General features: G+C 38.9%; 1 protein-coding gene across 1 annotated transcript in view; it reads left to right on the plus strand.

Annotated features, from left to right (window-relative positions):
• The window catches only part of PLA2R1 (phospholipase A2 receptor 1), a 43,363-nt gene that overhangs the window by 13,689 nt on the left and 3,158 nt on the right, over window positions 1-26,516 (plus strand). Inside the window, exons 9-29 of the mRNA XM_055718149.1 lie at window positions 73-180; window positions 4,950-5,062; window positions 7,062-7,231; window positions 8,303-8,505; window positions 8,796-8,941; window positions 9,437-9,521; window positions 10,518-10,650; window positions 11,111-11,146; window positions 11,683-11,840; window positions 14,584-14,648; window positions 15,057-15,160; window positions 16,479-16,621; window positions 17,405-17,522; window positions 18,362-18,492; window positions 19,060-19,204; window positions 22,200-22,438; window positions 22,947-23,115; window positions 24,491-24,631; window positions 25,040-25,156; window positions 25,582-25,758; window positions 26,468-26,497. Coding sequence (XP_055574124.1) covers window positions 73-180; window positions 4,950-5,062; window positions 7,062-7,231; window positions 8,303-8,505; window positions 8,796-8,941; window positions 9,437-9,521; window positions 10,518-10,650; window positions 11,111-11,146; window positions 11,683-11,840; window positions 14,584-14,648; window positions 15,057-15,160; window positions 16,479-16,621; window positions 17,405-17,522; window positions 18,362-18,492; window positions 19,060-19,204; window positions 22,200-22,438; window positions 22,947-23,115; window positions 24,491-24,631; window positions 25,040-25,156; window positions 25,582-25,758; window positions 26,468-26,497 — 2,731 coding nt within the window. The remainder of the gene's footprint in view (window positions 1-72; window positions 181-4,949; window positions 5,063-7,061; window positions 7,232-8,302; window positions 8,506-8,795; window positions 8,942-9,436; window positions 9,522-10,517; window positions 10,651-11,110; window positions 11,147-11,682; window positions 11,841-14,583; window positions 14,649-15,056; window positions 15,161-16,478; window positions 16,622-17,404; window positions 17,523-18,361; window positions 18,493-19,059; window positions 19,205-22,199; window positions 22,439-22,946; window positions 23,116-24,490; window positions 24,632-25,039; window positions 25,157-25,581; window positions 25,759-26,467; window positions 26,498-26,516) is intronic.

Below are 26,516 nucleotides of genomic sequence, written 5' to 3' on the forward strand. Positions count from 1 at the left end.
TCTAATGTGTGTATAGATATGCATGAGAATATGAGTATGTACAGAATATACTTCTTTTTTTATATCCCTTAGGAGGGACGTTGGAAGGTTAAAAAATGCGAAGACAGATCTTTCTACATCTGCAAAAAAGGAGGGAAATTTAATAATGTCTCTCCTGAGCTGGAATCAAGTTGTCCAGAGGTAGGGCATTTTGTGTTTTTTGTTTATTTTAGAGCCTTACTAATAGAATAGAATTATATAGGCAACCTCTAAATGTAGCTACAGAACATATGGATGCAAATTGATATTTTTAGGTTTTCATATTAAAGACATGCATATTTTGCTAGGAAGAATCTCATTGTTTGCCTTAGAAGTATGTGAACCTAATTTTAATGTAAGATTAAAAGCTTTCTCAAGATGCCTTTCATGGCTTGTTGCGTTGTCAGCGGTTGTGACCCAAGTTCCCATTTTTTTCTAGATCAAAAGTGAAACTTCTTTTGTCCACCATCTGTGCAAATAATGGCTGTTATATGATGCCTCATCCCACACATGGTTTTCATACATTGAAACGGAATGTCAGGGTGAAAAACAATCAGTTTCATTGACACGGAGAGTGAACTCTTCCACTCGTACATTAGCATTCTTTTTGCTTTCAAACACAAATGGGAAGGAGCACAGCTGTCTAAATAGGACATTGCAACAGGTTTTCAGGCTTATAGGCTCTGCATTCTGGTAGTAAAATGTAACGCGTTAAAGTACAATTTTATTTGCCATCAGTTCCATTTCACAGTGTGAAAGGAGCAAGCTTGTAGACATGTTTTATTCAATACTCTGAAGGAGTTTTGTGAACCTCTTTATCAACAAAAGCCTCTCTTCTCTAACTTGCTTTACTCTTTAGCTCATTGTCTTCCTTTTTTAATTTCCTGTCCTTTTTCTTGAGAATTCAAGAAACATGGCCAGTTCAATTGAATTATAAGAAAGTTGAATCTGAACCGTTTGGAGTTCAATGCAGTCTTTCCCCAGACGTACAGTGGTCCGATCCAGAGTTCTGGTCATACCATTATGGAGGCAGAAGTTACTGTTTGGTCCCACCTTAACTTTTCATATATATATATATATATGTATAAACATTAAAAAAAGTTTAGGGTAACTGCATTTGTTTTGTTTGGACTGATGTATTTCATCACTCAAGAATTCTGTGTGTTGTTAGTTTAGGAAGGGTTTGTCACAGTCCTGACCATATGAAAATGAGCAGAGCATCAAGACTTCCAGTTGTAGTCAGGCACTTGACAACACTTCAACTTCTGGTACCTCACCAGATCTAGAATCGAGATTGAGTCACTGTCACAGGTAGTTTGGTCTGCTCTGGCAAACTTCCTACTCAGCATAAATTTCTGCTTGTTGATGATGCTGAACTCTGATAGAGTCCCTTGGTTTCCATAGATCCTTGTCTTTCTAATGTGAAAAAAGTTACATTCATTTGATCAAAAGAAGTCAGTACTAAGCCTACTCAAAGCTACGTTTGATTTCAGACACTTTGTCTTGACAATGCACTTTCTTGTAACGTTCAATGTTTATGTCATTGCTAGTTACTAGCCTGATTTTCCAAGGCTAAGTCTTTATTTCACACAGACTTACCTTGTCCCCCCCATTTTTCTGTTGCTCACTTCCCTTAAATGTACAGAATATTTATTGGCATTTCTCACATTTGATCTTTTGCTTCGTTAACCTTGTACTGTCATTCTTGTTGGATTGCTAGTAGATGCTCAGGGAGCTTTGGCCTCAGGCGCAGTTGTTTGCTTTTCTAAAGCTCTATAGTCTTATGTGTTATTACTGAGCTTTCATCTCATGTTGATTTTGCGACTTGTGCATCAGATGAACTAGCCTTAAACATCTTCTGTGGTTCTGCTGACTGCAGTTTTTGCAGTATGTCCATATCAAGTTACCAGAAACCTGAGCTCTTTTTTTCCCCCTACACTTCTGTCATCCTAAGACATGAAAAGTGCTAAGCACTTTCTTCCCTTAACAGGTCAACTATTAGTTTTTCCTAGTCAGCAGGATATTACTGAGAATAAATATTTTATTGCAAAGGTCAGATTCTCTGGGCAGTTTCCCCCAACACTGAAATAAGAGTTTTAAACATTTTCTTTCAACCAGCTTTTGAAACAGGTTGTGGAGCTGTCAGCTGCTTGGTAATTGAGTTGGAGGTTTCTGTGTGCAGAACTGACTGTATTTGTGTTGGTGACTTTCTCTGGTCTTGTACACTTTAATTAGTGCATCAAAAGATAACAGTATAGTACTGAATCGAGCATTTGTCTGTACGGCTGTTGTAACAGGAGAGAATTGTACTTTTAAGAAGAGAATTACTACTAAGGCTACAAAACTGCTCAGAATAAGGGTCCATTCGGCCTCAGGTTCTGCCTTCCACAGGTGGCTCCAAGTGATGTTTGGGAAAGAGCAGGACAGGGCAAATACGAATAATGCTTCTGCCAGTTCTCCCTTGACTCCCAGCTGTTCAGGGGATTTCCTGAGCCTTTTAAGATTTGTGTATCTAACAGCCTTGGGTATCCCCTCTGAGTGCTTGTCCGGTTTCCCCTTGAACTCATGTGAACTCTGCATTCACAACATCACAGAGAAAAGATCTGTAAATCTACTACCCTTTGAATGAAAAAGTGCCGTCTTCTTTTCCTGTTGAACCTTTCTCCTGCTAGCTTAGCTTTGTTTGCCATCCCCAAGGTCTTGTGCTGAAGTGGTTGCCCACCGTCATGGCACTCACCATCCCATAGACCTGTGTTATACCCTTCCTAAGGCATCTCCTTTTTCCAGGCTGAAAGTCCCAGCCTGCTCAGTTACTGCTTATATGGAAGCAGCTCCATACATTTCATGTATGCTTCATGGCCTTGATGCTCTTTTCTAATATCCTTTTCTGAGACTGGGGATCAGAACTCCAAAAAATGGCAAAAAGTGGATTTAAAAGGACAGAGCAACCCTCTGTGTTCTTTCTGGTTTTACAATTCTTGAGGTTCAATTTGACTTATTGACTAAGGTGATGTTTCATGGAACTTAACCATCACAACCCCCAGATCTTGTTCCTGCATGGTGGGAGTGAATCAGCAGTCCCTCACTTCATACATGAAACGATCAGGGGGTGCAGGGGAGGGTCCCAGTGCATCATTTCATATTTATCTGTACAGAATGCCATCTGCCATTTTACTGACCAATTGCTCAGCCTTTTTAAGTTTGGAATTTTTCTATCTATTCTTCTCCTCAATGCAAGCATGCTGCCCTCTAGTTGCTCCACAATTTTTTTAAAATTTTTAAAGTAAAGATTAGTGTCAAATTCCCTCCAGTCTTTAGGCACCAAGAAAGCTATAGGAGGAAGGTTATGCAGTGCCATTTGCACCAGATTAAAAATTCTGAGAGGTCAGGATGATTGGTTGCCTCATCTGAACCAGTGCATTTATCACTCAAGATTTCCAGTTGAAGGAAACCAGACAATTGCTGTTTCTTACCTGCTTTCCCACAGAGGACTTTTTAGTCAGTGCTTATCCCTCTTCCAGCCCCCCACTCCCTGAGTTTAAGTGCACATCAAGGTGAAAGCAACATTGCTGTGCACCCCGCAGGGCTGCTGACAGCCGGTGGGTCCCTGCATACTGCAGAGCCTTCGGCATCTGCCAGCACGTTTTTCTCTTTTTCCCATGGGGAATCCGAGCTCGGTGGTACCAAGTTAGGGAAGAGCCTCAATGTGGTTGTTTATTTCTGTTTGCAAAGCCAGCGTCTGAGCAATGCGTATGTGTTGTTCAGGTGAAACCACAGAAAGCGATACTGCAGTTTGTTTTGCTTTTGTGCCACGTGAAGGGCTGTGTCCAGCCATCTTCCAAGCGCTGACAGATGAGGGATGGTAGTAGAAGGCAGCGGAGCTGGCAGCTACTCTGACAGCAAGCACACTCCTGACTAGAAGCTGAAATTTGCCTCCAGGTTCAGCAGGGCTGAAGGATGTGCATGTTTGCTTGCTGTCCTAAATAGGTCTGCAGCATCTTGCTGTGCGCTTTATTGTACCTGAGAATGGATAGCACAAAAGAAGCTTAGCCGTTTCCTCTTTTTTCTCCTTTTTCTGTTAACATCATCATCCAGTGGTGTTTGATGGTGTCCATCTGGGTGCTGCGCTTGCTTTCCGTTGTGCTCCCTTGCAAAGAGCACCTCCCTCACGGAAGAGGCAAAGCGAGATCGGCCGGTTTTCCTGTCTGCGTGTGGCTTCAAGGCAGATTGGGCAGAGATGGTTTATTATCTCTTTTTTCACTTGGTTATTTAAAACATTCAAGCAGGAAGACCAGGCAGGTACCCTGCAAGAACTCATGCCAGTCCTGGTAGCATCTTCTGGGCCCAGAGATGAATTATAAGAAATAAAAGATCGATAGTAAAATACTAGTAAGAAATGAGGCGAGCTGACCACTAACTCAGTGTTCTGGCTCATCTGATAAACCTTGAAAATGGGTTATTTTAATTCTGCATTATTAGAGTAGGATGATCGTTAATTTAAATCTTTTTTTTTTTATTTGGAAGTTCTGATTGAAAATGAGAAAGGGAGCTGAGAAAAGGTAAATAACTCGAGTGCATTGCTGCATGAAAGGCCAGCAATTTCTGGAATAAATATTGCTGTTTACAGTTGAAGACAAAGGGCAGCTGTAAGCCTTTTTCATAACAACTTAACTGAATCTGGTATGGCAGCGTTTACCCTGCCATGATTACCGCGCGTGCATGTGTGTGTTAAGCTAGTTTTTGCACAATTTAAGGATTTAAACTTTAAACTTTTGTTAAATTTACCCATGTCTTCAGTGACCTTGAGGGTAGAAAGGAAAAGGGCTATAGTGGTGTCAGTGGTGATCAGACAGAAAGTACAAAAGGACATCAAGATTTTAACAACTGTATTATAATTAATAATCTATAAAATAACATTCATTTCTTTTAAGGGATGGGAAAGACATGGTGGATATTGTTACAAAATCGACAGTAGCCTTCGAAGTTTTGAACATGCTTCCAGTGGTTATTTCTGCCCATCTGCACTTGTATCAGTAACAAACAGGTAGTTAATCCCATTAGACAGCGTGAAGGTACCTCTAACAAGAGCTATTCTAACTTTATAAAGTGTTGCATGGCAAAAGATATTACTGTTATGAAATAATTCTTATGTGACAGGCAAGCATAATTACTAACATTGGCTAAAACCAAAGGAGCGCTTTGCTTTATTTTCTAATTGAAAATAAATTTAGTGAAAACCAATTGACAGGCTAATAAACACTTGTAGCAGTCTGCACGTGTGAGCATGTAGGAATCTAAACAAAATGCTTTCTACAGAGGTATGTAACATCTTTATGAAACTTTATTAGTGTACTTGGAAACTATACTGAAAAATGAGAATATATTTAATTTTTAAAAATACATCAAATTTTAATCAAAATCAAATAACATTTTATAAATGTTTACGTATGCATTTTACGTGAGTTTGCAGCAAATAAGGAGGGAGGGTGAATGTTTGAAAGCATCTGAGGTCTGTCTTCCCTTGCTTCATTCCTATTTACCTCTATTCTAGCTTCAGCACAGGCTTTCTCATCTGCAGATGTCCACATTCTTGGGTTTGCTCTGTTCTCTTCGTGATTTACCCTGTATGTTGGATTCCCGTTAAAGTTCATGGCATACTGGTAGACACATCACATACATACTTTTAACTTCCATGTATTTATTGTAAAAAAACCAAACCTGTAAGGCTGAAATCCCCCCTCACTTTAGGATGGGGGAAAGAACTGTAACCACCAGGAATCAGATGAATGATAGCTAGAAATTTTAGGAAAACGCAGGCTACCCCACATAAGGATTTACATTGATGGGAATTGGCCCACCAGGTGGTTTCAGGATTGTGCGCCATGCATACAGCACTGTACTGCAGCGCGACAGTAATCCTTAATGGGGAGGTTAAAGGACAAATTCTCACAACCAAGCATTTGCAGCTCTCTGGAAGCACATCTTCTGTCTTTTTCTGCTTCTTTCTTTTTATTTGATTTTTTTCTGGGCGTAGCCATCACTGTTTATTATGTTAGTTCCTGATGTTGGAGTGGCAAAGGAAGCTCGTTGTTAGTTCACCCCACCCCACCCCCCAGTTACAGCTGAGGTTTGTTGTTCTGGTATGAGACATGCAAAAACTTTTCAGTGTGTTGATCCTGAAATACTCATTTAGAAGTAGGTTGTAAAGGAAGGAGAATTGATATCAAAAGGGAACATGCAGAGGAAATGAAAATTAAATGGAAGTTCTCAGTCACTTTCAGTGTTACAGAAACATTCAGGTTTTTTACATTAATGTCATCCTTATGGTATTTAGCTGTTCTTTTCACCATGTATGAAATCAAGAAGTCATGTAAATCTTTATCAAACTGGGAATTTACTTTGCTGTCTGTATTTGCATAAGAAGCTGATTAAACGTGCTCATAAACTGAAGCATTTTTGTGTAATGCTATACCAATTATGTCTGAGTAAATTACATTTAAGTGACAAATGGATTACTGTATGCAACAATTATTACTTGCAAAAAGCTGTAAATCTCTCACGTAACTTTAATGAAAAAATTAAAGAAGGAAAAAGTGATTCCTTCTGTAGTCAGATCAGCTATGCTTTGAAATCTTCAGCTCTGGTTTCTCAGTGCTGGTTTGTGTGTCCGTTCTGTGCAGAGCTTTTTCTTTTCTTTCTCTGTAGCTTTTTCAGACTCTGCTCTCTTTTCTCTTTTTCTACGAGGAGTTTCTTATTTTTATTTGTGCATCATTAATATATTCTGTATTTAAATCTTGTAGTTCAAGCATTGAGCTTATACGAACTTAATCTACAGTTTCTTTTATGTGCCCAAATGCTGAAAAAAGTTTGTGCTACAGACTTGTGCCTGAAGTTCCCCAGAGCATTCTGTAAAGAAGATTAAGTACCTGTTATATATTTTTCTCTTCTCACACAATTGAAATCTTTTCATGAGAGCTATTCACTGAAATACTGATTGATCTATTTTATTCTAATAAACCTTTTGTCTTGGTCATTTTTTTAAGGTTTGAACAAGCTTTTATCAACAGCATGATCCGTAACATGGTAAAATCTGAGAGAACTTACTTTTGGATAGGATTGCAAGACCTTAACAACACAGGAGAATACTTTTGGATAAGTACAACGGGAAGGAATCTCTCCGTGAGCTACACAAACTGGAACAAGTACCAGCCACGTGAGTAGCACGCCAACAAATAAAGAAATGGCTTGGAGAGGGGTTGCGCGCCCTCCTCCCCCTGCCACCACCCAGCCCTTTCCTCCCTGCCTGGTCAAGGGAGCAGAGAGAGAAGCTCACATTTTCTGTCGGCTCTGTAGCACCATGGATTGAGTCAGATGAGCTGGCAGTCGTGGAGAATCCGGAGCTTCCTGCCCTGCTTTCCCCCCGGGGCGCTGCTATCAGGGGGTCCCCAGCTGTGGCAGGATGCTGGGCATCCCTCTTCCCATCCTCCAGTCTGGCAGGGGGAATTAACAGCCGTGTTCTCCTTGCAGGCACAGCTAATCCCTGAAATATTTTTTTTTTTTTTTCCTGAGAGATGTAATTTTTTTACATCTATGTAAAATTTTGTATATTTTCATTCATTTCTTTATGGCCTTTTCAAGGAGGCCATCGGGGCTTCCTGAGACTCCCAGCAAAAGGTCCGAGGGAAGTAATGAATTTTTTATTCAGTAACAGTCACAGTTTGGAATTTGCGTTTTATATGAAAAAAAGAGGGCAGAGATTGCCTTCGATACATTTCTGTCAGAAAGAATACTGTGTGGAAGTTTCTTCTTCCCCTTTAGTTTGCCAACACTTGGTTTGCTTGTTTGATTTTGCTTGTTTTATAGAAATCCAGAGGAAAACATTCCAAGGAAACAAAAAATGGAAAAATGAAATAGCTGTTCAACCTTTGAAACCTAAACTTTTCAGCAGTACCTGAGAATAGACACATAGTAATAAAGACACTCCACTAATTGCTTCTCAGTTTTGGATTCTTTACATTTCTTGCTTTAGTACTGCAGTTTGCAAAAGAACTATTTAAAAATGCATTTAATCTCCTGTGTTTTGTGAGAGGAACCTTTCATCATGGTTTGTTTTACAAGCTCGAGTCAGTCTTCTAAACTGGTTGCTGTCCAAAGAATTTGCCACTTTTAAGTTCATCAGGGTTTTATCCAGAACCTGATGCCAATAAAACAGTCACTTCACAAAAAAAAAATCACAAAATCCAAATGCTTCATTTGGATACTCAGCACCTATTCCCATGTCTAGGTCATTCTGGGGGATGTGTGGCTATGCGAGGGCAGCACCCCATTGGTTACTGGGAGGTGAAAAGCTGTAAGAACTTCAAAGCAATGTCATTGTGCAAGCAAAAAATCAATTCTTATGAAGAACCTGAACTTACTTTTCAAAAACATTTGAGTTCCTGCTATTTTGGATGGGAGTCAGAGGCTAATCTGCTCAACTGTTACAAGGTATGTTGCAAACTTGCTTTGAATTTTTCTGATTCTACATCAGCTTAGGGATCCGCGGTTCCTAAAATATTTTTGATAAAGCATTATTTCTTTCACTCAACAAACAAAAATTGTTACCATCCTTCTCTGCATTTTAAAATGAGTGAAAACCATGAGAATCAGAACTATACTTGGAATATACATGGCTTTACTGTAGGAAAGACTGCAAATAATGATTGATTTTTGTGGGTTTCTGAAACAACTACTCTCCAAAATCAACTATATTTATGACAGTGTTTATTTTATTGCAGATATTTCACAATGAAAAAGTTCTGATGAGAAGAACATGGGATGAAGCAGAAGCGTTATGCCAAGATTTTGGAGCACATCTTGCTAGTTTTAGCCATATCTATGAAGAGACATTTTTAAACAATTTATTATATACAATTTTTGATAGGTAAGTATATTTTCTAACACCAACAAGATTTATCTTAATCATACTAATATGTAAAAATAATCTACAATTTAGGCTCTTCCATCCTCTTTACTAGAGGCTGAAGAAGTCTCTAACATGAACTTAGAAATGTGTGACAAGAAATGTATTAGCAACACTGTAATGTGATTCTTTTTGAAGATGATCTTTGTAGTAGGTGTCAAGCAATTGTTAATGTCAAGGTGATATTCTTGTGAGTTAACATTCCCTGTTGAAATGGAGGTTCGGCAATTTTAATTCTATTTTAAATGTTTTCGTCTTTAAAAATATAGTGTAACATTTCAGTAGGAAAACCAGAGTTTAATTCAAGGATACTAAAAGTTAAGAAATTTATTAGAGAATGATAAGTGGAATCCAAGAAGAAATAAATATGGGGATTTGCACTATTTAAAAAGCAATTTCTGAAATAGCTAAGAAAGGAATTACTGAGAAATGTTATTTTCTTTGTTTCCATCATAGGACAGAAGAAAGACAGTTCTGGATTGGATTTAATAAAAAAAACCCACTTTCTGGGGGGACGTGGCAGTGGTCTGACAGAACACCTGTAAGTATCTGTATAATACCTATTTCGGTAACCTTTCAAGTCATATCTGAGCATAAGTTCACAAATACAAGCCTTGTGAGCAAACGTTGGCCAGCAAGGCTGTTCAGTTTTCGTGTCCATATACTCACTTAAAGTAATTGTTACAACAGGTTTAATAGTACACTACTATTAAAATAGAAGCCTGTGCAAAAGGGCTGTGCAACAGCAAAAGGAAAATTTTGCAAATGTGTTCTTTCCTGCAGATCACATTGTGTTTAGCCCAGGGTGAGGAATATGCAGAATGAACGCGCATATATAGATAGATATATATATATATGTATGTGTGTGTGTATGTATATGGATCTACACACACATATTTACATATATACACATGCACACACACTGGAAAGCTTTAGAGCTGTGCTTAAATGTTGTGGGTTTTGTTCTATGACTATGCAAGGTTCATGCTTGCATTCTGAGCTATGTGTTTTCTTTTTTAATACCGCTTTTGATTTTGCATACTTGAAGATCTTGGTGCCACATGGCACCCCAATGGTTAGTACCTGGGTTATAAACACTGAACAACTGAAGAAGGGTCAGTTTTTAAATTGTAACTGGTTTTCAGCCTTAACAGTGCCAGCTCTGCCATTGCTACTTAAGCCATTTCAGAATGTGAGTGCAAAGTTCAATTCTGCGACATGTTGAACCAAAACAAAGGCTGGTAGATGTGGGCAACTGCTGCTAATCGCATAAAAAAATTGTTAGGTTTCATGGGTATTCAATTATTTTACAAAGAAGGAGTGTGATATAAGATGAGAAAGTTGAACAGAACATTAGGAGAATGTGATTGTGGACTCTATTTTTTGGATTTTCCCACCATAATTTAGGTGTTCCTGTAGTTGTTGCTTACAATGTTCTTACCGTACACCTCCAAATCCTTCCTTTTTCTCCATAATGATATTTTGAAATGCTTCATCTTGCATTGCTAGTGAAAGATAACAAATGTGCTGTTTTCAGGTTGTATCTTCATTTTTGGAGAGCAAATACATTGAAGATGGCTCAAGAAACTGTGGTGTGTTCAAAGTAAATCGAACAGTCTTTCCAGCACACTGCAATGAAAAGCGTGAATGGATATGCAAAATACCAAAAGGTGAAATGTTAATTAACGTACATTCTCTATTGTACCTGTTACTTGCAAATCAGGAGAGACAAGGAAAAAAAGTATCTAAAAGCCTGCTTTCTAGCCACACCTGGGATTCTCCTCACTGGTCTTGTGCATGAAATCATGGCAAAGCTGTGTGTGGCCTTTGGGCCAGTTGTTGGCCAGTTAACAGGTCTAATCTGTGCAGTCAGATTAAAAATGGATAGCAATGGTTAGCAGCTAGTTAGCAGGAGTTAATAAAAATTCTTATTTATAAAGGTTACAAAAAAAGTTGTTTAGTAAGTGTGCCAATTATTTTATCACGTTTACTTTTTGTCCCTGAATGAGAATAGCAGTTTTCATCATGATTTTGATTAAATGCTTACTGTGTGGAGAAAGCAATTTCAGTGAAATCTCTCTTTTCATTCTTAATCAGTAATGTTTTAATTTATTGACATATTTTTTTCAGGTGTTAAACCAAAGAATCCGTCTTGGTACATAGCTGGTATGGAAACATTTTCTTTTTTTACATCTTGAAACATAACCTGAAAATACAATTTAAGCCGTTGTTCAAAATAAAATAACTAAAATGCTCAAGTTGCATTAAGGAACTCTGTAGGAACCTGTTGCTACAGATCAAAATCTGCCACTTTTGTTTAGGAACACTGCAACATCAGATACTACTTTGGTTAGGTAAAGGCATGTTGGCTGTAATAAGCACAGAACTTTAATAACCTCTCTATCACATTTAAACTGCCTTTTTGCAAAGGCTGGGCAACTCTCTTAATTTATCTTAATTGCTTAATTTATCTCTTAATTTATCTTAATTGCTGTAATATCACAGGATAGCGATTAAAAAAAACCACCTCAGTGCATCATATTTTTCTCATAAATGGATATGTTAAATATGGTTCTGCTGTTAGTTGTGGTGTATTTGTTCTCTGACATGTGGCAGAAGGTGGGCTGTGGGGGTCACAAAGAATGAGACTTGAAATGCGTTTTTACCCCTGCACGCCACTGACCCTTTTGCTCATTTTCTAGAACTGCCATGGTCGTATTATCAAGGAGCAGAATATCTTTTCCATGTCAGCCCTACGGACTGGGAAACCTATGAGTTTGTCTGTGGCTGGCTTCGCAGTGGAATGGCAACGATCAATTCTTCTGGTGAACAAGCCTTTATTCAAAATAAAATTAAGAAGGTAACAGAAACAACTCCTTTGAAAAAATAAACCCTCAGGGAGTAACTGCCTATTTTCTGCTGCATCTTTTGGAATATCTGGCTGCCTGCTGCTCCAGGTAGAATCCGAAAGATGTTTTACTTCAGAAATAATTCTCTGGCTGTCTCCATTTCCCACATCCCTCCCTGAAGCCCTATTTAGCTGAAGTCAGTAACGTTTCAGAATCTGCAGAATCATCTCTGCTAATGAGCAGGTCGATCGGTCTGCCTCAAAAGGCCTGAGAGCAGCAAAAACCAGCTTCCTATCCCAAAGTTATGAAAGTAGTTAGGAGTAAAGAGAAAGGTTTGTTTCGTATCTGGTGTACATCCTCTGTTTCTTCGTCTTCCACCACCCCTTGATGACCAAGGGGACCTGCTGTGGTTCCTCAGGTGTTCACACAGTGAACATCTGCATCCACCAGGATGTCTCTTGATCCCACACAGGTCCACAGTTATGCTCTGGGAACATTCAGTAACTTGCAGCTGGTCATCAGGTAGTGATACCCAGGGACATTTCTGTGGGTATATGAGCATGATGTAGGCAGTAAGTCCAGATGTTTCAAACGTTCTTCATGGTTTAAATCTTCAACATGATGATTTGAAAAGTTACTTTTGGGCAGAGCTGGCTAATAATGAAGAATTTCTCTGCACCTTAATTAAATCTAGAACTCTAAACCACAGAGGTGGGTGCTTATGACTGTGGATGATCGATTGCCTTTTCCTCTGTGATGCCAGCTTGTGCAACATTCCCATGCATCCACACATTTGTACGATGTCCCCTGAATTAAACCACTTTGTCACTATGGATATTTATATGGGGAAAAAGACATCTGCCTCTAAATTCCCTCCTCTGGATGAAAGCAGAATTTCTGTAGAACCACTCTGATGTAACAAACAGCTTTGAAACTGAGAAATAGCTGCAAGGAGCAGATGAATTATCAAGAAAATTGTCTGTTTTCTTTTAGGTGTTCTCAGTAAAAGCAAAACAAGGAAAATAAATTTTTAAAAAAACCAAACCATACCTGAATAAAAATAGTCTGTATACCTTACCAAGGGCAAAATTCTATGGCTGTAATGTAAAGAGATGTCATAGTGTAATCTTTAAAAGAACCACTTGTTCTGGGTAGGAAAGCTCTTGACCCACACTTAGTTTTGCTTGCACTGTGTACAGCCTTCTCAGTTTTTAAGCTCTAATACAAAGCATAAGTAAAATTGTGTTGTATTAAGATGGGGTTTTTATGTTTCCAAGGAATTATGTGTTATTTTTATCTGCTATTTAAGTAATTTTGTATTAAAAAATGATGAACCGGATTTAAACCAAACAGTTCATGGCAGAAATAGCTTATAATGAAAGAGCAGCATAACTGGCTAGGCTGTCTTCTTCCACATCTACCACAGATTGTGATGTGATGTAGTTACTGCCTTTAGCAAACAATGAATGTTTATGACTTAAAAAATTATATAAAAGATGTGTTTTTCCAACTTTAAGCCAGTTAAAATGGCTCATCAGAATGCTCTTTAAAATCATGTTTACTTACAGGAGATCTTTTAAAAGCGGATTTATTGTTAAAATTAGTGGGGGTGATGGCAGTGTGTGAGCATTCTGCCATGGAAAAGCCAAGGTCAGCCCCTTGGCACTGGAAATCACCTTAACTTCCTTGAGGTGTTGTCTCAGAATATAAGATCTGCAGCTATTTTGAAGCCTGCTGCCTTTGGCTAAGCTCTCCCAGTATGGCCAGGTGTGTCCCTAAGTAATTCTAACTGGTTTCCTGTGGAAGCAGGAGCAAGGATGGCAATCACTATAATAACACTCAGCAGTCCAAATAGACTTTGCATGTGTCATTAGATAATGTGGTCAAACTTTCTTAGCGTGGAATTTGAAATCACATTTTGCACTGTTTCTTTAAAAATTGTATGTGTAGGCTGAGTGCTGCGATTAGAAAACTAAACTCAGGGGCCAGGCCATACCACATCAGACTCTTCCCGAGTCTCTTCTTGGTCAGAACTGTCTATTTTCTTCATTTGACATATAAGCTGTAAGCTGGTGAGACCCTAACTGTAACTCCAAACACAGTGTGGCTGCCACAACACAGGCTGCACTTGGTTTTTTCTGGTAAAAAATAAGTGCTTCTCAGTGACAGGGTGGCTTTTCTAGTGTCCTCCGTGTTCAGAACTTTTTTTGGTTTTGTTGGCTCTTTCCCAAAGACCTCTAAACTATGACTATTGAGTGGCTAACCCTGAAAGTGAAGCCCACTCATAGTTTAAGGCAGAATCAAGTCAGCACAGCAATAAGAAGTGACTGAATTACATTATTTCTGAGACTTTTCCATAATGCTTTGCCTTTTAGGAGTGGAGGTCTAGACCCTTCCATGAGAACAGCAATCAGTCTGGAAAGCATCTCTAAAATTCTCTTGTATGAGCTATACAAAGTCAGTAAATGTTGATAGAATAAGTTTTGGAAACATTAAAGATTGTAAATTCCTAGTTTACAGAAGTTAACATCAGCAATCCGATGGAAACTGGGGGATAAATTAGGCTCTACTTCCGCGAATAATCTTACTGAAGTGACATGAGTTAACATGGGCAGGATTTAGCAACTCTTCTTCCCATTGGAACCCAGTGGAGATGGTATTTGCCTGAATAGAGTCTGACTTTAAGAGTTTGTTAACGCTTTGATAGGAGGGTGACAACAGCTAAACATATGGCAAAACATATTTTTTTTATAGCTATCGAGTAGTGATGTTCACTGGTGGATTGGATTGCACGCAGAAAACCTCAGTGATGAATTTCGGTAAGAGTACCTACGCTTCAGCTGCTGTGAGTTGTGCTTGGCATGCCCTGTTTACAGGCTGCCGTTGAGTCTGATGGACTAAAAGTTTGATGACTGAGTGGGATATTCAAGAGACAACTTCAGTTCTCATGTAAATATAATTCAGAATATATTACCCTTAATCTACCTCCACGTTACAGTATTTCTTCTGAAAGGGTTATAAAAGATACAAGCCAAAGACATGAATATCAACCTTGTAGTTGGTTATCTGGTTTTTTTTTAACACTTGGTTATATATTATATATATATATATAAATATAAAATAAAGGTTACATTTTAGCTTGTATCTCCTTACAAATGCTTTTAATGGAGGGTGTATTTTTGGGTAAGGATAGAAAAAAAGTGTAACTACACACTTAACATTAACAGCTGGAGAGATGAATCACCAGTAAAATACCAGAACTGGAATGAAGGATGGGAACGAGATCTGCAGAAACCAGGGAGAAGATGTGGCTTCATTTCATCACAAACAGGTTTATTTTATATTTCTTTTTGCTGCAGGAGTTGTGACTTGATTCTGTTGTTGGCCAAAGAGGTTATTTTTTTTAATTGCTCTCAATAAATGCAATCCATATTAAAGTAATGTTCCAGGGTTATAATTTGCATAGCTGCTTTTATAGTGAAGAAAATAATAGTGAAATATTATTAATATGCTTAGAGACTAGGTTGTAGGATTTAAAAGTATATTAATAGTTCCAGTTCTCTAATGTCAGAATACAAAAATTCCAGTGATACTTATAGTTTAGTTTTCCTTAAGAATCTGTTAAGTGGCACAGCAAAAATGTTAATATATTGCTAGTTTTTACAGTCAGTTTTCTCATAACCAAATGAGCCAGATGGAATGAGCAACATTTTTTCCTATATTTATAAACTGTTCTGTCAGCACACAACTTTAAATACTGAGGTTTCTAACTTATTTTTGATCCCATAGCCAATCTGCTGAGGGATTTTGGGGTACCATGGTTTTGGTGCTAGCCTTTACATCATCACATAGCTCTATATTTTACTACAGTAATACAAAAACAATTTACAGTGCTGGTGGTTCCAGTGATTTCTGTCATCTTACAGTCTCTGTTTTCTGAAGAGGTGCAATTCATATGATGAAGTGAACATATCAGGTTCCATGGAAAAAGTCCATGGATCAAAATATCCAGCTTTGTATTTGTGAGAAGTAACCCAGCTGCACTCTTGTAATCTCAGCCTCAAAAGCCAAAACTGAAAAAATGTAAAACCTTCTAGTTTTCCCCACATGTACTCTTCGGATTTCGATTCACAATGTTCGAATGCTTAAGTTTGACATTGCATTACTGTAGTTAGTATCGGACAAAAGGAAGAGATGCCTGGCCTCCCCTCAGCTGGCCAGCAGATGGGAGCTGGTCAACAGCTTGATGAGTGCACTGAAAAATGTATTTTCCTCCTAAGCAGGTCAGCATTTTAGGTCAGTACCTGGATCTTGCCAAAAATTTTCAATGTAAGGAAGTCAAACTATTTTATCTGGAAGGCATCACTTCTTTAACTTTCCTTTTTTTTTTTTTTTTTTATAACATATTTTTTTAAATACATGATCATGTAGACATATGTTATGTGACTCAGTTTGGAGGACTTGGTTTAACTTAATAAAATCAAACTGGGAATAAAAGTATGAGCCCCAGGAGCCATCAAATTCACTGAATGCAGTATGTCCAAATGTATTTCATGTAGAATCTCGTCTCAACCAGTAAAGCTAGCTAAGAAAAAAACCCTTTCCACTTCTGAAGCCTATATTGAGCTATGATTTTTCTTTTTACACAGGACTCTGGGGTGATGAAAACTGTACTGTCTCTCTTCCCTGTATTTGTAAACGTAAAATTGCATGGAAAATAGAGAAAGAGATTCCAAAAGACCAGAACCAACAAGGAATATGTCCCAAAGGCTGGTTGCACTTTGGATTCAAAGTAAAACATTTTTTTCTGCTGTTTGATTATTCAAAATGCTTTCCACATTTATGACAGAAATTGAACTTCTTAAGGATTTTTCAATATTTGAAGATTTTCTTCCTTTTTGAAGGCGGAGCCATTAGGTTGCTGACTACTGACACAGTGATACAAAGGCTTATGGCTATGAAGTAGCTTTGCACACAGAAGTTGTCCTAATAAGGTGTCAAATATTTTGTTTGACTCAAGGAAGAAAATACTCATATATGCAAAAGCTATCTAAGTGGATTTGTGCATTTGCTGTAAAAAGCCTGCTCCATCCTCTCTTTTCCACTTAGGACAATTTCAAGAGTCTTTTATGGTCTCAAAACAGTCTCTGGGCCCTTGTTGCACTAAGTGGATACCTAACCGCTGCCGTTCTCTGAAAGAAGCTGTTTCAGATAGGATTCATCAAAGATAATCACAAACCAAAATCTATTTGCAGTTGAAGGTCAAAAGGCAATTATTTCATCAGGCTTCTCTTAAATACATATGTTCTTTAATAGCAACATGCATTGAAGTGGGCAGATTTATCCCGGTGCTGAACTGCAGTGACTTAAAAGGATAAATGTAGCCCAGATTGTGTTTGCCTGTAGTAACTGATTGGAATCCAAGCCTGATCACAGCTGAGAAAGATACCAAGCATGCTGGAGAGGTCCTGTGCAGGACAGAAACTAATGAAGTATTTAATAGTCAGTAACGGTGTGTGAAATGTTTTAGTGATCACTCTTAGTGACTGATAAATTGTTGGGGTTTTTTAAACAGTGTTTTCTGATACAAATTCCAAAGGATCCAGAACATCTGAGAAACTGGTACTCTGCGCAAGAGTTCTGCAGTAGTTATGATGGGTCACTTGCTTCCCTCGAAGATGAGCTGGAACAAGGTAAAGTACTGAAAATATTGTTAAACAAACAAAATTTCATCTTCATTAGGATGCTGTAGTATAGTTTCATCTTGGAAAAAAAGATCGTTCAGATCCTACTCGTGGTTCCATTGCTTTAAACAAATCAGTGTTTCTCTTTCCCAGTTCTCAAAATGTAAAGATTCAAATATTCACTGAGCCATAGGATAGGTGTTTTGAGGAGCAATTATAATTTCTGTTGTTCTTACTACCATGCATTAGAAATAGAAAAAAAAAAAAAATGGAATACCCATTTAAAAATTTGTATGTAAGATTTCTACCTTGGAAATGCAACATAACCCTGTTACAAAAGCAATCTCATTTTTACCCTTTAATAGTACTTTAAATCTGATCTATAGGATAGCACATAAGCATAGCACTAGGCTGGAACTGTCAGAGAAATAAATGCCAGCACATTCAGAAATAATTATAATCCCTATTAATAAAAATCTGTGGTTGAATTTCATACATCTGTAAAACTTTATGTGGAGGTGGGAGGAATCTCACTGGACATCTTTAGTTGAGGAATCGTATTCTCAGCTAAAACTGAGAAAAACTTCCAGTGGGACAGTGCCCTGAACTTCAGTTGTTCAAGCTCTTCAAGCTGATGTGAAAGTTTCTGGAAGACTTATTAGTTAATGGGTAGATCCTAACCCAACTGAAGTTAATCAGTTTAACTGATACATTTAGATGATACTGAAATACTGCTCGTGTTCTTACTTTCTAGTAATTATGTAGTGTCATTGACTAGTAATCAATTTTTTCAGTGCTTTAATCTGTTGGAAAAGTGTTGATCCATTTATTCCTGTCTAATTTTCCAGCTTTCATAACAATGAATCTATTTGGACAGAAAACCAGTGTTTGGATAGGTTTCCAGAGTGACGATTATGAAAAATGGGTGAATGAAAATCCTCCAATGTATTCCAACTGGTCTCCAGTCGAAGTAGTGGATGTGAGTATTTCCAGGTGGTTTAAAGACAGTGCAAAGTTGTTCTGTCCATAAAAATCACAACTGCCACAAAGACAAGGCCAAACTTGTTACAGCAACTTAGTCTTCTCTTAATTTTTGCTACTTCAGACAGCTGTGGGCAGGTATTTATGGGCATAACTAGAGGCAGCAAAAAAGGAACTACTGAGACAGCTATTCACGTAATCGGTGGCTATAGTCACATTCTCTTGCAAGTGCATTTAAGCAACATAGTTTAAATTAGATGGTTAGTATCGTATGCTGGGGCTGAACAATGTTTAGGAGTAAGATTATAAATTTTGCATTTTAGTATGTTGGTTTATGCCATGTTAGTCTATATTGGGCTTAGTATTTTAGTTTGAGTGAAAGCTTGTGACCTTTTTATTGCGAGGTTATTGCTTCAGGTTGTGTATGTGGGAGCCTTCATTGTTCCACCTAAATACTTGTAATAGTGACTTTCAGGTAATTATTCTTCTAAATTTAATGTAATGATTATGCATTGTTTTACACAGTGTCTTTTTAAATTAATGTAAGTTTCGATGTTGATTGCAGAGACAGCGGTATAACAGTGCAAACATTCAAGATCAACTTCCGCTATGTACACTGGTATCAAATAACCCTAATTTTTATTTTACGGGAAAATGGTACTTAGAAAACTGTCAGAAAAATTATGGATTTGTCTGCCAAAAGACTCAGGGTAAGGTTTTATTTTGCTTTGCTTCTATTCTCTTTTCTTACTATAACGAATTAATCTTTATTGTCATCTAGAAGCAGCTTGCTATAGGAGTCTGTAAAACCAGGAACATAAAAGTTTTCTAAGATAGTTTGATATTTAGATAGTCTAGCTTTTCACTATTTAATAAATCAATAGCTGTGATGTAGAAGTAATTTCTAAAAAAATGTTCTGTTATTAAGTTCTCTTTCTAACTGAGCTTTCTGTTGCGTATCAGAATCAGGAATAGAGATGAAATTTCATGTGTCTGTCATGGCAGCAGAGTAACCACACAAAATCACAAAAGGCAAAACTGAGGCTATTTTTGATTAAAATATGATTTTTCTAGTTTTATTTGATGGGGGAGGACACAACTTGCAATATTGGATCAGACTCGAGGAATGTGAACAGTGCGGACCAACTGGCTGATCAAATAGAGTTTGGCTTTTCTTTTCACGCTTCTGTAGTTCTGTTACCGTGAAGTTCACTTGCCTGAAGCACAAAGCTTTTGTGGGGCACACGCGTTGTTTGGTTTCCTCAAGCCACGCTCTGGCGCTGCCTCCCACATCGGGAGCCGCTGGCTTCCCTGGGGCGCTCAGGCAGCTTGGGAGCCCCATCCCAGGGGCTGCCAGCGGGAAGCTGCCAGCACATGTTACCAAAATAGACCAGCGACAAATTATTAACCCTAAAGCAAAGGAGGGAAGTGATCTGAGCCTGTAGGGAGTGTCCTTGGGTGCCTGCTTACTGCGAGGGTGGTTTTATATGGCTCAGCTTTATATAGCACCACTTAGTTAAACCCTGGGTCTAAAGAGACAATCCCCTCCTGCTGGCTGCCTGGCAGGCAGGGAGAGTGAGTTGAGAGGTAGAATAAACAAATACAAGCTTTGGGCAGCGCTCACATGTGGCTTTAGCAAACCATAGCTGTATTTGACATCATTGATTAGTGCTGGAGTAATCCTACACGTAGTGTAGAAAAAATAAATGCATGCATTTTCCTGCTGGTTTGTTTAGTTTACCTCCCCAGTGTTTATTTTTTAACCCTTGCTGCTGCTTCAGACAGATGGCAAAGGCATTAAGAGGCAGGAAGGAGAGCCGCTGCCCCCGGCCAGGCTGCAGGGTGCCTGGGGAGGGATGGGGCTGCAGTGGGTGACCAGGACCCTCCCATGTTCCCTGGTCAGGTGCACGTGAGAGTGGCCGATGGGCCCTGGCCAAAGCACCGTGGTGATGGGGGGGCTGCGCTGTGCCTTGGGCTCGGTGCTGCCCGCCTGCCCCATGCGCAGCAGGGTGTTCCTGGGGGTGAGGGGGGCAGTCCTGCCTCCCTGCTGTGACACCCACGGCACGCTCCCAAACCATTGAGCAGCTCAGCTTGCTAATTCAGCAGAAAACACTCTGGTCTTTTCCCCTTTCCCCCTACTTGCCCCCTGCCTTCAGCTGATGTCATTTTGTGCCGTTTTTCCAGGCTGCATCAGCCCAATGCAGGGTCAGGCAGGTGCCAGACCTGTGCATGGGTATGTGAGCTGGAAGAGCAGAGGAGCAAGGAAGGGAGAGGTGGGACAGCCTCTTGCTGGCAGTAGTGAACTGCTAAATTTGCTCAAATGTCCAAACAAATGTGTCAGCTCCTGGGAAGATGAGATGGTGCTTTGCTTCTGCTATCCTGCCTGCATCCCATCTTCCCTTTTTTGAATTATTCTCTGTAGGAGGCTAAAATGAAATACACCAGCAGGAGAGCTGAACTGGACTCTGATCTCTTAGGGATGCTTGAGTTGGGATTTTCCTGCACTTCCTGCCTTTTCTTAAACAGTGACACACACTGAAAGCTGGAGCAAAATAGAGTGCTTCAGTTAGCTCAAGAGCATAACTTTTTATTGATTAGAAATTTCTAATTGTAAATGATTTGTGAATGACAAATAATAAATGTGTACTATTTTAATATGCTTGTTAACACTCCTCTCTTAGTCATAATGGGAACCAATTCTAAAACCACTCCACCTCATAGCAGAGTAACCACTTCATTTTGTAATCACAGAGTTTTACAGACAGAAGTAACTTATCCAAACTGACAAAGGGGATTAAAGCTGAGGTATTGCTTTAACAGCCTTGTTTAAAGTATACTGTGAGCATTCATACACATTAGCAAAGGCATTTGCCTCCTCTAGAAAAGCAAGCGCAGCAGCATCACAGACTGGGCTGGGGTGCAGATGGTCTCTGCCTCTTCATTTTTTTTCTTATGGAAGGCTCTACCTTTTTATATTTCTTAAATCTAAAAACTCCGCTTCTTCCTTTCATTGTTTTGGACATTGATATGTTAGTTTATCATCAAAAACAGATTTAAGTCTCCATGCACTTAAAGATTTCTCTTTAAGTGCCAATACTGTGATCCTCTCTGCGTTGGCTCGGGGATTGTACAGATGAGCTCAGGAAGCTCCCGAGCACGCAGTTGTACCATAAGCAAAAGTTTTTCATCCTCTCAGTTGTGCCAGTATAATCACTTGTGAGGTCAGGCTTTCTGCTGTAAACTGAACTTGGAAATTACCCCTTTTTTGACCCATTATTTTTCATAATCTAAATTACATGCGCGGTATCTGGGATAAGAGCACTCTGCAGCCCACTACTATTGGACGTTTGGGATACGTCTAGATCCCAGATGATTTCTTACAGATCTTCAAAGATCCAGTCAGTGGAACTAACTCCATCCAGGGTTTTGGGGGTTTTTTTTTGTTGTTTGGTTTTTTTGTGTGTGTGTGAGATACATTAAACTCATTCACTCCTGTGATGAGTTTTGTGCTGTGATGGAATTTCAGATCCTGCTCTAGTAGTCATTGTCTTTTTCTTGTTAAAGCTTACAATGCCTTCCTGAAACCAAGGAGTTTGCAATTTTTAGATTTGTTTTTAAGGATAGTTCTGATTTTTTAGGAGCTATTCTGCTATGTTCAATCTGTGTTAAAAAATAAATAAATCCTTTCTTTCTGTTTAATAACAGACACATCCAGACATGTCATCAATGCATCTGAAATGTACCCTGTGCCAGATACTTTAGAATATGGAAACAGAATGTATAAATTAATACGTGGGAATTTTACATGGTCTTCAGCTTTGAAAACCTGCATGGCAAATGGGGCAGAGTTGGTCAGCATTACGGACCAGTATCACCAATCTTTCCTCACGGTCATTGTGAATCAGCTGGGCTACAACCACTGGATTGGGCTGTTCACTTCGGATGTACGTAGTGCACTCCCTGGCTGTGAATGTGATACTGCCATGGAGTTTTTCCGATAACAAGCTAATGAGCTGTGTCGTTCATTTGAAGTCACGGGAAGTCCTGGGAAGCTTGAGCCCTAACCATTTTTTTGCAACCTAATGTATAAGTCTAATGAGAGCCGCTTTGGTGCTATGACTAATGAAAACTAAAAGCCATAGAAAACATTTAAAAAACCAACAAAAAGTCTCTTGTAGTTTCAGCATTGAAGTGATGTTGTTTCATTTGTAGTGTCTCAACGGCCCAAATAACCACTTGCTGAAAACAGCAGGTTAGATGTAGTGTGTGGTCTCCCAGAAGTAAGTTGGGAGGATCCTTGGGATCTGCCTTTTGTAGATCCTTCTGGATCTACCCAGCCTTTGGAAAAGTAAAAGACATTCTGTAATACCTGGTGAGAATGCCACCAGGAGAAGATGAACTTGTGTGGTGCTAAAGCATATTGGAAAGATAATCTGAAATTTGTTTTGGCAGAACGGGCTTAACTTTGAATGGTCAGATGGGACTAGGTCTTTGTTTACCTTCTGGGAAGATGACGAGTCCCAGGCCTTTGGTAGCTGTGTTTACATGGATACTTCGGGGCACTGGAGGAGTGCCAACTGTGAACGACTTCTGCAAGGAGCAGTTTGCCATGTGCCACCCAGTAAGTCAGAGTTAACCGTTATATGAGATCCTTGCAGCTCCAAATGTGTGTATTGGCAGTGGAAGTGTATGAAAGGAAATTAATTGGCTTGAGGTTGAGCAATGATGATAGTATTATTCAAAACTGAAGTATATTTCTGGCATTTCCTTGCTTTGTCTTCTATTTGTGAAACCATTTTCCCCCCTAAATTATTTGTCATCAGGTCTGGTCCATAAAAGAACGGAAAGAGAACTTTCACAATAGAAAAGGAACAGGAAGATTACCTAACATGTCTCCTCAGTGAACACTGTATTATCTTTGAAAAATGATGATTGCTAATAACCTAGCTTGAAGGGAAATAAATTCGGTTAGCCACAGTTAACTGGGGGATGGGAGAAGGGAAGCATTTAGAGCAAAATGAAAAATCAGAGGCATATTTTCACTGGTTGCACATAAAAGTTTATTTTGCAACTTTTTTTGTTGTAAAGATAAGAATATTTTCCTGTATCCTAAAATATGTTGAGTTTCCTGCAATACTCTGTCGATTACCTGGGCTTCATCTGAATCTAGAATTCAGGTCTGGAACTGCATTCAGTGCAAGACTGCGGTCTTTGGCAGCATCCAGTTCTCAAAAGAGTTCCTATTTAGTGGTATTGGTCACCAGGGGTTTGCCTGCATTTATTACAGCTTTTGGACCTGTTGAGAAGGAAGCTATTTTGGAATCCTTCACGACAAAAATTATTCTTGATCGTAGTTTTGTCATGAAGCTGACTGATTTTTCCAATGTGTTTGTCATGTTATGTAATCATATATAGCCTAAGGTTTACTTAATTTTTAAAAAATGTGTTTTGTAGCAAAGTAGGAGGCTTGTGAGACTATAGGTAACGTAGCTGAATCTACTGGGAAGTGATGCTGGGTATCACAAAATGAGCTTGTAGGGTTGGCCTGAGTCAGAGGGTCTCTTTGCTGCAGCACATTGCACTCCAGGGGGGCTGGCAGCTGCTTACGGTGGGAAGCTCTCCTCTGTGCCGTGGTATTTGGCACAAGTTACCTCTGTGGCTTAAAGGAGAGAATCTCTGCAGTCCTTGGAAATCCCCAGCCCTCTGGGAGATGCTGGGCAGCCTGGAATGCTCTGATCTGTACTTTGCTCACAGCACCCTCTGCACATCAGTACCAGTTAGATTGTCCTGATTTGCTGTTGCAATCAAGCAAGGCTTCTGATCAGAAGTAAAACCAGCTTTACTCTTCCAATACAAATATATACTAAATTTTCACTTTGAAAAATAGAGGCATAACCCAATAATGTGTTTATTAGCATTACTGCAAAACTGCACGTGGAATGTTATATTAATGTGTATGTTGTGCCAATAAACCCGTGCTGTTATTTCTATCACAGAAAAGAAACTTACTGCCTATAAAGGCTTATGTTCAGAAAAAACTGTTCCCTGGATCAAATTCAAAAACAGTTGCTACAGCTTTTCCACAGTTCTGCAGGGCACAAGTTTTGATACTGCATATGAAGTCTGCAAAAATCAAAGTAAGTGATTATTTTGTAGCTGCAAAATATCTTCCTAATATCTTAAAAAAAATACGTGTTTTCTGAACTGGCTGAAATAATGTCGTGTGTTTTCTCTAGTTCATGATAACGATAGTGAAGCTCATAAGCCAACTATGAAACTGTTGTTCCTTTCCTTGTGAAAATACTGATTTCTGAAAATACACATAAAATTATTTTTTCCCCTTCAAACTTGTTTTAGAATCATGTAAGAACGTGAAAATGTTCAGCATGATATAAAACTGTTAATTGCAAATTTAAGAACTTACAATGCATAACCAGACTTCTCAAGGTTTTCAGTTAAGGCTTATAATACTAACTTTTTGAAATGCAATGTTTTATTTTAATCACATGGATTGTTTGAAAATTTGTTCTGTGTTTAATTTATAGGATCAAATCTTCTGACTATTCAAGATGAAGATGAAAATGCCTTCATTTTGGAAGAATTGCACAGTTTTGGTTATTCAGTGCAAATGGTTTGGTTGAACATCCTGCTTGTTACAGAGAGTAAGTTTTGAGTGGAAGAGAACTGTTTGTAAGAACCTGGTTTGTTTTTTTTGTCATTTTAATGTTAGTGTACCTATCTTCCAAAACCCTTGTTACTTTTTGAGATTTTTTTTCACTGCTTATGACCTGTTTATGATGCAGTAAAATCAGCCAAGCTTTCTGTAATCGTTACTTGTTAGTATTCTGAAAACTCATTATGTATGCATGCATGTGAATCCCTTTGTTCTTAAAGAAGCACTACAGGCCACCTTCTGTGTCAAATGCGTAGGTTGTTTATAAATCCTGCAAGGAAAAAAAAAGGTAATATAGTGGCCAAGCAGACGAAGTACAGTATTTTTTTTTATGTGAGGGTAAGTGCAACTGAAACAGAGATATTTATCAAAATACTATGCTATTTTATAATGATTTATAACTTATGCCCTTAGATGAGACAATCTCCTGGCTTGATGGTTCTCCCTTAAATTATTCTAACTGGGGCATCAGGGAGCCTGAATTTGATCATCTCAAAGGGAATTTTTGTATCAGCCTGAGGACCACAGATGGAGTCTGGCAATTATCTCCATGCAGAGAAAAAAAAGGTTTTGTATGTAAAATGGATGCAGGTATGTGCTTCCATGAAAGAAGGTGGTTGTGTCCTTATAACCATTGTTTAAAATGTTCCTTGTTGCTTGTTTACTTGCTCTTGGTTTTCATTTAAATAATTCTGTCCCTTGGGATTAGAAAAAATACTTACAAAAAACCCAGTCAGCCAAGGTAACTTTCTTTTGAGGAGCCTGGGCAGCTGTTGTGTTATCGCTGACTGCGGTATGACTTTCCGTTGTATGGGCGAGCCATGTGCAGACCACCAGGCTGACCCACAGACCTCACAGCATGGGCAGGTGCAGCCTGGGAGAGCTGCACGGACACCGTGTCAGTAGGAACGTGGGTCTGTGAGAGAGCTGAAGTGTTTCCAGAGTCCACCCAAAATGCCTGAGTCACTGTTGGACTCAGCCGCTAGGTTAATCTGCTGCTGCACAGTCCCGCTTCTGCATTTCTGCTTTAAAAAGTGGGTTTAAATAGTGCTGTTCATCCTTGCCCAAATGTCAATTAATATGTTCCGCCAAATGTAAGGGATTTTAGCTAACAGGTTAGGTCAAGTTTAACTTGGCCAGTTGGAATCCCATTGACATGGTTCCAATTAAACAAAGAACAGCCTGCCCTTGCATGGCTTTGGGTAGGTTATCTTCTCGGTATCAATTTTACAGTGAGTATATATAGCAACTTTTGTTAGCTCTGTGGGTAATTTTATGACAGTTCTGGGTTCTATTTCAGATATCAATGCAACAGAACCCTCTGAAAAAGGTAAGTTCCTTCTATACTT

Source organism: Falco cherrug, chromosome 8 (genome assembly GCF_023634085.1).
Source record: "Falco cherrug isolate bFalChe1 chromosome 8, bFalChe1.pri, whole genome shotgun sequence".
Classification (NCBI taxonomy): domain Eukaryota; kingdom Metazoa; phylum Chordata; class Aves; order Falconiformes; family Falconidae; genus Falco; species Falco cherrug.